The 10226-nt window shown below is 29.1% G+C and overlaps 2 protein-coding genes and 1 long non-coding RNA gene across 8 annotated transcripts; 2 read left to right on the top strand and 1 right to left on the bottom strand.

Annotated features, from left to right (window-relative positions):
* Positions 1-443: 443 nt before the first annotated feature.
* LOC100648721 (NF-kappa-B essential modulator) lies at positions 444-5964 on the top strand. 4 transcript variants are annotated; one of them, XM_012315484.2, is made up of 6 exons: positions 444-884; positions 4141-4472; positions 4553-4846; positions 4901-5452; positions 5539-5724; positions 5815-5964. In XM_012315484.2, exons 2-6 carry the CDS (start codon positions 4155-4157, stop codon positions 5935-5937), a joined length of 1473 nt encoding a protein of 490 aa, XP_012170874.1. In that variant the 5' UTR covers positions 444-884; positions 4141-4154; the 3' UTR covers positions 5938-5964. The 4 variants fall into 4 exon arrangements, with proteins under 4 accessions (XP_012170874.1, XP_020721792.1, XP_003400139.1 ...); XM_020866133.2 differs by lacking the exon at positions 444-884 and adding an exon at positions 3600-3839 and having other exon boundaries at positions 5839-5964; XM_003400091.4 differs by lacking the exon at positions 444-884 and adding an exon at positions 3600-3839.
* LOC110119807 lies at positions 1737-3431 on the bottom strand. Of its 3 annotated transcripts, none has more exons than XR_002308296.2 (3): positions 2718-3431; positions 2317-2627; positions 1737-2237 (listed from the first exon to the last, which is right to left on the bottom strand). It is a non-coding gene; the product is annotated as an uncharacterized LOC110119807 (long non-coding RNA). The 3 variants fall into 3 exon arrangements; XR_002308297.2 differs by having other exon boundaries at positions 2317-2836; positions 2948-3431; XR_007226163.1 differs by having other exon boundaries at positions 2317-3431.
* A 1070-nt stretch (positions 5965-7034) lies between the features above and the next one.
* Positions 7035-10220, top strand: LOC100649269 (disks large-associated protein 5). Its single transcript, XM_003400094.4, has 4 exons — positions 7035-7367; positions 7447-9819; positions 9890-10009; positions 10109-10220. The coding sequence occupies exons 1-4, from the start codon at positions 7211-7213 to the stop codon at positions 10150-10152; spliced, it is 2694 nt and encodes an 897-aa protein (XP_003400142.2). The 5' UTR covers positions 7035-7210; the 3' UTR covers positions 10153-10220.
* The last annotated feature ends 6 nt before the right edge of the window (positions 10221-10226 follow it).

The raw sequence follows: 10226 nt of genomic DNA, 5'->3' as shown, positions 1-10226 counted from the left end.
ACGAGTTCGTAACAATAAGCCAGATCACGTGCTTTCCTGAACTATACTTCATACAATTAATAAATTAAATATTCATACCTCGTGTAACCAAAATATTATTAAATCTTTCAAAATATTCGTGAAAATATTGTATTTTCGATAAATACATATAAATAATTCTCAATAGCTTCGATTACATAATATGCGTCGCTATCTATCAAGTAAGAATTACGTCAATTATAATTTGCAACGGAAGAAAAAAAATTATACCCAATTCAGCTATTTGCTTTGATAATCATTTCTCGAATACGCATGTCTTTTTGCTTACTAAAAGGTATTGCAAGTTTCTTTAGAAAATAGCATACAATATAGTAGCATTTGGCAGTTTCTTATCAAGGATTCAAAAATGACACTAGTAGTTACTAATAATAATGTATCGCGTGAGTTTACGTCAAAATCGGATCTGCCAATCGCGTCACTTTTGGCGAAGTCTTTTCATAGTGCAGTTACCGAGTTTTTCTTACCATTAATTCTACTTCTAGCTACAAAAATTTGTGACACATTAATTTTTGTATATCGTTATAACATCCAATCTTGGTGCAAACATTTATCGCGTTGAGATAAATCGTGTATCATATATCGACATGTTTAAAGTAATTCTATATTGAGACTGTAATCTCCTGTTTAGAGGAATAGTACTGAAAGTATTTGTTTACATTTGTTTACATTTAGAAATCGTTCTTTCACTCACTACAAAATAAGCCTGTATTTACGTGTGCCAGGAATATCGTGAGAGTCCGATTGATAACGGATGATGTAGAAGCATCGAAAATGTTATCAATAAATAACCTGCATATATCTGCATATATCTAATACTGTATATATCTAGCAGAAAATCTAAGAAGGTGGGTCCCCATAGCTTTGTTGCGCAACTCTAATATTTACTGATAAACTGATATCATAGAACAACGCAATTTCAAAAGTAAAGTTATCATTTAAAGTGCCACTACTTACTGACTGTAAAGAAAGACTGATATATAAAAATAACTCGCAATAAAATATTAACGTTAATATAACGATAACGTTAATATCATCGTTTGGAGAAATATATTCGTTGTCTTCGTATCGACGCAAAATAATCTTTAAATATTCGTTTAATTTTTATTACAATATAATTTTAACGATCACTAGTGCTGGTTTATGCAAAAATATATGCACAATTCAATAAAATATTGACTCTTTTATGGGTTATGTATGAGATAAAATCCATATATACTATGTAGTTCGGTTTGGAAATCAGTAGAATAAGGCAGGGATAGTATACCGTCAGCCGGTAGGCGTCTGCCTGACCTAACGTGTTCATTTCTCCTTAACATATCATACGATGCCACTGTTCAATATTCGATTTCTACGAATGATATTGCATATAATTATGCATGTTTCTAAAAAAAAAAAAAAAAAAACGAGGTAGCGTAAGAAATAACGAATTTAAATATTTCTTCAAAATTATTGCATTACAAAATTGTAAATCCTTCGTAAAACGAGAAATAAATGATTATTAATCGATAATTATTAAGATAATTAATCTATCGCTAGATAGAAAACTTAAAATAACAAAAATAAGAAGTCATATGATATGGAGATATCAAATTGTATAACTGCTTTAAATTTACATCGAGCCGCTTCGAAGATATTTTTTATTTTGTATATGACGTAAAAAAGAAAATATTTTCGAGAGAACAGAAAAATTAATTATCTCTTGTTTACGAGATTATATTTATACTTTAATAGTACATCCAACACTTTCGTCAGCAACAACTAATTGATTACGAAACTGAAGGAAAGAAATACTGCATGCATCATGCACTTTATGTTTTCTGTATTATTCTTCTTCAATTATGCAGATCATTTGTTGGATTAATTAAGGAAACGTTAATCATCTGCACTCGCAAATTCCATAGAGCGAACTTTGATATTCTTTTATACATTGTTGTGAGTAGACTGTTTTGAAGTCTACAACTTTTTTTATAAAGTATCAAAGGATCATTTATAGCACGGAATTTCACGATCTTCTACTCCTTTTCCTTTATATAAAATAAGTTGATGGACATGCATCATTGCATTAACGGTTAGAGGATCTTATACTTGCATACGTCCGCGTGAACAAGTTTGCTGATTTCTAGGGAACATTGAATAATTTTTAATCTTATTTTTTTACATTTTAGTCTTTAACTGTCATCCGATAATATACATTGAACCTGTAATAATACATTTTAGTATGTTGAATCAAATCGTTATCATTCTTTCGCAATATATATATATATCTAACATACTCACCGTGTGAATGACGTACTGCTTCGTTACATAAGCGCATCAATGGGACGGTAATTTTAATTTTATCTGTGTCGAGTCATTGACTTAATCATTGACTAAATACAGAATAAACCTGACACTATACGGGATTTATTATGGGATTTATTTATTTATTTGTATCTCACATTCTGAAATACCGATCACGAGAAAAATCAGTGTGTCTCTTACGTTTTCTACGATTTGCTACAACAAATATGAGAATTATATTCAATTTAATCGTCACGTCGCAAACGATAACGAATTTGTCACCTTACGGGATACCGCCACATGTAATACTGTAATAGCACATTGGACGAGGTACAGAATGTATTGTCCTCGCGGCAGCAAGAAAGTAAAGGATAACTCAAAACTAATCCGATACTCACCATTTAAAATCCCGCCGCAAAATGGCCGTTACCAACGTGTTTTATTTCATATTTATTTACAGCCAGCGACTCTTCTCGAATAAAAGCCAATATGGCATCAAAGAACCGCGTAAAATACACTAAAATAAACGTTAAATGTTAGACAAATCTATGCGTTAAAAATGCTCAATTTTACGTATGCATAATTTTTAAAATGGTAAATTCATAATGTCCATAGTATCTTGTTCTACCGGGGTGGAGCCGAAGAAAGGGATTTTGGATGTGCACATTCACTGCGAAGAAACTTCAATTCCTGATTCTTTCATTTAGTATTTGAAGAGTTTGCGCGTTTAAAAGGACACTTTAATCCAATTAACTCCCCTAACATTTCACCCTAACGATCGTAGTTTCTCAACGGGTGAAGAAAATGGTTTATGTTCGTATTAATATATTTGATCAATCTTATTTTAAGTACTAATTTTATGAAGTAAAGATAAATATATATGTATCAATTAAATGAATGGCATAAACTATTTTTTCTATTCATTTCATTCATTCATTTGGAATATATAAATATTAGAGTAGAGGCCTGGTACAATATGCCAGAAATAAAGATTTACTATGTTATTTAAATTTATTGTTCATATAATACATCACTTTTGTAGCGAAAACATGGAATAGTCCCAAATATTTAAGGCACGTAGGTGAATTATATTGAATATAAACTTCTTATTTTAATAATTTAACACTAACACCTTACACTCTCATTTCCTCTGTAGTATAAACTGGTAAAATATTGTTAGAAATAAACTCTAAATAGTGAAATATTTGCACAGTTGGTAAGAAAAAGTCCGACATTTTGTGTGAATCAGTTATCTAGGGTTTCTATTTAGTATATATTTATTCCAAACGTAATCTGAAACCAAAAATTCTTCTCTCTGCCAAAAGTTAATTTTCACAAATAAAAGTCGATAATAGAATAAATTAAGAAATATTTCTGTTTATTAAGAAATTAATTCATTTTATAATTGGACATGATCGCTTTGTAGCGCTATCATTCATATAATTCATCAACATATACAAAGTGAAATAGAATGAACTGTCGGTTTTCTACGACGTCATATTTATAAAACAGTGATTCTGGTAAGCCTGGATTTTATCAAAATCTGGAATAAAAAATATTTTATCTTAACTGTCACTTATTCGTCGCGAGGAAAAAAATATATCTAAATTCTAATATTAATTGTAACTTTAACTGTAAGTAACTGTAAGTAATTGTAAGTAATTTGAAAACTGTTTTTATTATTATTTTAAATTTAAATTATAGTTTATCGTAATTTAAAGAAAATATACATATAAAACTATAATTACTGGACATTTTGTAATATCAACAAGTACTTAGATTATCAAAGTAAATCATAAAAATATCAAAATGTTGATACAGATGATTTTTTAACCATGGAGCCTAATAAAAAACAAAAATCTACATTAGAAGAGGAGAACTCAACCAAATTATTGAATATTAATCCAAGACTATATGCCGAGCCAGAAAGCTATTTGCAGAATCTTGGGTTTACTGTAAATAATGGAAAGGCTAGATTCAAATTGGACGAGGATGCACCTTTGTATTGTAAAGCAGCAGCTAAAAACGTTTGTGCTGTTGATGAAGATGATACATCATTATCTTTTGTGGTGCTAGGTAAAGATTCACTGGATACTATCCAACAATCATCAATTGCATCTTATGTTGATATTCAACAAAAGTGTATGTCTATTGTACGTATCTGTTAATTGACTAAAATTTAATGTCCTAAATTAACTCCAATAGACTTGTTTAAATTTAATTTTATATGCAGGACTATAATTCTATGATAGCGTCGTGGGATTCAGTAGAAGTACATAAAAAGTTAAATGAGGTGTTACAAGAAAACACAAAATTAAAGGAAACTTTGAAACAGAATAATATAGCTATGAAACAACAATTTAACACACTAGTGACATGGCAAGAAGATATTATGAGAATACATCAAAATCATAAGAAAAAATTTGCTGAAACTAGAGAATTAATAAACTACCTTAAAAAAGAAAATACGGACCTGAAAATGAGACTTAGCTCTGAACTAACTAGTCATTCGGAAATGGGATATGAGGTATGTTATATCTGTTTTCTTTATACATTTGTTAATATTGCTATTCTATTGTAGTTCCTTGATGCAAATGACAAACAAGATACGGCAAGAGAGGAAAAAGCGTCTATTCTTGAAAATCAACTTAGCGAACAAATTTGCCGTGAATTAGACTCGATATTGAATGAAAATATCAACAAAGAAAAAATACTAAAGGAAAGTGGGACTTCAGAATCCATTGAAAAAACTGCAGAATCAGAAACAGAAAACGCTGATAATAAACGATTTTTTGAAGAAGAAAGAATCGCACTTCAGAAAGAGAGAGAAAATCTTGAAGAAGAAAAGAAGATGCTTGACAGTCAAAAAAAGACCTTAGAAATAGAATATAAAAATTTAAACAGTGCTAAAGAACTTCTACAGCAAGAAAAAATCAGTTTACAGGAAGAACAAACATCTTTGGACCAACAAAGTCAATTATATGAAATTTATCATAAAAAATCTTTAGAATCAGAAAAGGAAAAATTTCAAACAAAATATAACCAGCTAATTATTGAAATTGGTGTAATGCATGAAAGTGTACAAGAAAAGACAGCATGTATAAAAGAGTTGCAGAAAGAATTAGCACAATATGTAAGTATGATTTATTCAATAAAAATTAGAATTAAATACTTTTTTCTAATAATAAATGTAATAATAATCTTTCATCATTAATGCAGGTGGAAGATAACACTTTGCTGAGAACACAGTTGGAACTTTATGAAGAAGATTTTGAGCAGGAGAGAAAACTCAGGGAGATGTTATTACAAGAGAAAAATTCATTAAATGCGGATTTACAAAAACAAATAGAATTTAACGAGCGACTACAACAACAAATTGAATCTCTAACTACGTCTGGAAGTCAAGTAAGTTACCAAATGTTTCCATGCTTTATGGATATATAATTTGACTATTTGTGATATATCAGAAATTATGTTATATCTATTCAATTTTAGACAAATATTATTGAACAATTACAGCCCCCATTGTTATCATTATCATGTCCAAACTGTAATCGTACATTCCCAAATGTACATGTACTGGAAATTCATGTTAATGATTGTTTAAGTTTGGACTAGTGCAAAATCTTGAAATACATATTTTGTTAAATACATGTATAATTATAAAAATGGAAATATTGATAGATATAAAAATGTTTCCATTAATGTTATATTAAACGACATACATTTTATTGTAATAGAAGTTGTAAATAAGATAAAATAAAATTATTTAAATTTTAGTATTAAATATAAAGTGCATGATTTATTTCCTCCAAATTCTGACATGCTTAAATAAAAGAAAAGGATTTTCCTTATGATTTAATAACAAATCCAAGTATTTAATTATGTTAATATGGAGAATCCGTTAAAATACATTTAAAAATACGCGTGAAAAGATATATGTACTTATTACAAAATAATACATATAGACTGAAAGTTTTTCTTTAGTAAAAAATAGAAAGTTTTTCATTTTCCTAACTAATTATTGAAATGCATAATTTGAAGAACAAACAAAATTCGCATGTGAGATTGGAATAATAAAGAGAATATATGTTTATGTATGAGTGTAAAGATTCTTGAAAACGAAAGTCACCGTTATATAAAAATTTAAACTAACATTGGCGCACTGGAAGATTATTTCGAACTTGTATATATTATGTCCAGTTTTTTAATTTCATGTTTAACATTGCACAAATAACACTTTTTAAAAACTTTAATTTACAATTTTTTATATTAATTGTCTATCTCTCCATTTTCTTCATTATATCTTATACAAACCGTAACTTTAAAAATATTGTTGTTATAAATTTAAAAAAAAAAATACAAAAATGATTTCATCGCTGGTATTATGAACACTGTAAGTAGCTTGTAAGCATTTTTAATAGCTCCAAATTTTAATGCAAATTATTTAAACTACATTTTATGAATATAATGATATTGTTTGGTTTTTATATTGTTTCATAATTAATCTCGAATTATTAACGAGTGTATATTATAGGAGATTATATTATACAATTTTACAGGTTTCGTTCATAAAAAAAGTTCTTATGTTGGTATTAAATATTCTTTTAGTCTTCTTTTCTTAGTTTATAATGAGTTATTAACGAAGAAATTTTTACAGTAAAATTAAAGGAAGAGTCATAAATGGAATTATACTTTCATTTCGGATAAATTAATATCAGCGAAGATTAAAATTTGAAAGGAATTGGTAAGAACATAGCTTTCATTGCTGTTGGTAGCACTTCTATAGCGTAGTATGTTTAAACTATTTTCCGTTGAACCACAAACGGTTAAAGGAAAGATACGTTTTAATCTCGTCGGCAGCCTAAAATAAGTATAAAATAAAATAGCGATGTTAAAGAAATACAAAGCATGTAATGCTGGAAATACAGAAAAAAATCGTATTATCCGCGCTGAAAGATATAAAGAGTCGCGTAAAAGTTATAGAGCAAAGACTTTTAATGAAAATCGCAATCTATCAAACACTGCAATAAATATTCAAGATGAAAGTTTGTATTAAACTCTATTAAAATTTTATGAATAATTATTAAAAATTGTTACTATTAGTTAATTAAAATTTAATTTCAGAAACACAGACTGATCCTGCTGTAGAAGACCGTCTACGTAGACTTGAAAAATGGAAAGCCGAACGTGAAAAACGTAAGAAGGTTGAACAACGTACAAAAAAACGACCGTTTATAGTTGGAGTTGTTCATCATAAAATATATTCGCCAATTACAACAGCTACACCAGTTAATACACTTACCACTACTTCTAAGTCTCTTCCAAAACGAATAACAAGGGCGACAGAGAAGCGATTGATGAATAAAGCAAATGAGAAGAAAAATGCAGAAAATTCAAGTAAGAATTTAAATGTACCAAATAAAGATCACAAGAATCATAAAAAGGAAGTGCAATCTTTTGCCCCTGAGGGACATAAATTTAAAGCTCCACCAGGATTGCCTAAAATGCCATTATTTGGGAAAGTAGTCGTACAAAGTATGTCACCTGCCAGACTAAGTCAACTTTTAAGTTCTCCTTCAAAAATGACAAGGGCTAGTATTAAAAACCATAGTACAGAGTTTATTGAAGAAAAGGATCATTTATCAATGGCTGATACAAAAGATAGTTCTGTGGAATCTATATCATTAAAATTATCAATTAGTGATAAGGAAACATCAAATGATAATGAAATACATAATAATAACAGCATCACAGCAGGAGCCTCTTCTTTAGACAATAATATGTCTACAACTATATGGTCAAGTTCTCCATGTGAACCAGCTTTTTTTTCACCTCATATAGTTTCTAGTCGTGGAAAAAGTAATGCCAGAAAAGAACAACAGTTAAGACGAGGTTTTAGTCTTACTCGTTCTTCAGACAACGATATTCCTACAAAAGATACAGTTATGAAAAATTTAAATATTTCGATCGAAGAAGAAGAACGTACTGCACAATATTTTCATTTTCTTTTGAATAAAGAAATAAATAGATTAAATGAATTATGTGAAAAATGGGCAGAAATCAAAACAGAGCCTGACACTACAGATGATGGTCAGTATGAAATAAATCAAGCTATTGGGCAAACAAATTTGTTAATAAGCAAAAAATTTGAAAGATTTCGCAGATTAGTTAGTGATTGTGAAACAGGAAAGGGTGAAATGTTAGTTACATGTAAGGATTTACAAGGATTTTGGGACATGATGTACATAGAAGTGAAAAACTGTGATGTACGATTTGAAAAATTAGAAAAGCTTCGTGCACATGCTTGGAAAGAGGAAGAATTGTTTGCTCAGAGACCAGTTGCTAAAAAAAAAATTGTTAAAAAGAAAGTTGTATCAACGAAGCCCAGTTCTGTTAGAGCTTTCTTAGCAAAAAAGAAAATGAAGTTGAGAAATAGTGGTGATGCAAAAGAACTTAAATCTAGGTCTATTAATTCCGGTGAAAATGAAATTATATCTGCAAGAGGTGATAAAAGATTAAGTTTACTGCAAAAGGTACAATCATCTGAAACACCAAAGATAGCCAAGAGTCCATTAACAGTAATAAAGATAAGTCAGATGTGTAAAACTCCAAAGATTCAGTTAGATGATTCAATATCCTACATTAATTCTAATCGAACACCAGGAAAGAGTATATTGAAACAACAAAAGAATTTAAGTGAAATAGAATCAACAGTAAAATCCGCAAATAAAATTAATTTTAATGATCATATAATTTTAAATGAAGTATCAATTGACGAAGAAACACAGACAAAGATGGATTTAGCTGTAGCGTTATCAAGGATAGATAGCTTTGATAGTACAGAAATGAAAATTAACGCAGAAAAAAAGCTTTATTTCGATGACAGTAATTCGGATAGGGATGATTGCGATGATGAAGACAAAATCAAAAAATCTCTGGGAAGTAGAAATTCGGCAAACAGGAACATTCATAAAATACCGATTATAAGCATAGAAAAAGCTACACCATTACAAGAAGCAAATAAAAGTTGTAATACACCATTCAGGAAGATCACCAGACAAAATGCAGTGGACGAGGATGAGTCAGTGTTAAATGGAACCTTCACATTAAATAAAACTAACGAAGAAACTTCAGACGATATAGATTTAAGTACATTGAATGACAAATTAAAAAAATATTCTATAAGTAGCAACGAGGAAACAAATGAACAAATTGACAATGTAAGAATATTGAGAAATAGAATTGTTACTTCAACAGAAACACCTACACCTAGGCGAAGATCTTCCAGAAAAGTATCTGTTAATATACAAGAAACAGAACATAAAGAAAATGAAACTCCTATAGATAGGAGAAGAAGAAAAAGCCGTTTTAAACTAAACTCTAGTAATAATGAAAAGACAAATATAGAGTTGTTGTGTTATAGTTGTAATGACATATGTTTGGATAAAAGTAGTGACAAGAGAAGATCCACAAAAAGTGTAAAATTTTCTGGCATAGGTAATTTTATATAAAGTACATAATATTTTGTCTTTAAATGCAATGATTAAAAGAACATGTTTTATTTCAGAAAAAGAGTGTAGTAGGACAAATAAACCAACCCAACCTGTGACTCCTCACGTTAAAAAAAGTAAACGTAAAAGTAGGAGTATGTCAATGGAAACCTCTAGTTTGGGAACAGAAGAGAAACGTAATTAAATAACTTTATTTTAACTTTTGTTAATTTGATATTATGTATATATTTTCTTTTATAGATATATATTTGTATGTAATTATAATTCGATTTTAGCGCCCCAACGTATCAGCAGGAGATCACAAAACAAGAAATTATAATATTCGGTATTATGAAATTTGTGTAACTGGCTGGAGATAAAGATACAATAAGTTTTTATGATTTCTAATTGATG

Source organism: Bombus terrestris, chromosome 13, assembly GCF_910591885.1.
Source record: "Bombus terrestris chromosome 13, iyBomTerr1.2, whole genome shotgun sequence".
Taxonomy (NCBI): domain Eukaryota; kingdom Metazoa; phylum Arthropoda; class Insecta; order Hymenoptera; family Apidae; genus Bombus; species Bombus terrestris.
Note: the sequence above shows the minus strand (reverse complement) of the source record. Positions and strands in the feature narration are given on the sequence as shown.

Bases quoted from the DNA above. Each gene is read 5' to 3' on its own strand.
- LOC100648721 (XM_012315484.2), top strand. From the start codon at position 4,155: ATGGAGCCTAATAAAAAACAAAAATCTACATTAGAAGAGGAGAACTCA. The intron at 4,847-4,900 runs GTATGTTATATC...ATTCTATTGTAG, and splicing joins ATTCGGAAATGGGATATGAG to TTCCTTGATGCAAATGACAA. The intron at 5,453-5,538 runs GTAAGTATGATT...TCATTAATGCAG, and splicing joins AGAAAGAATTAGCACAATAT to GTGGAAGATAACACTTTGCT.
- LOC100649269 (XM_003400094.4), top strand. From the start codon at position 7,211: ATGTTAAAGAAATACAAAGCATGTAATGCTGGAAATACAGAAAAAAAT. The intron at 9,820-9,889 runs GTAATTTTATAT...GTTTTATTTCAG, and splicing joins TGTAAAATTTTCTGGCATAG to AAAAAGAGTGTAGTAGGACA. The intron at 10,010-10,108 runs GTAATTAAATAA...ATTCGATTTTAG, and splicing joins TTTGGGAACAGAAGAGAAAC to CGCCCCAACGTATCAGCAGG.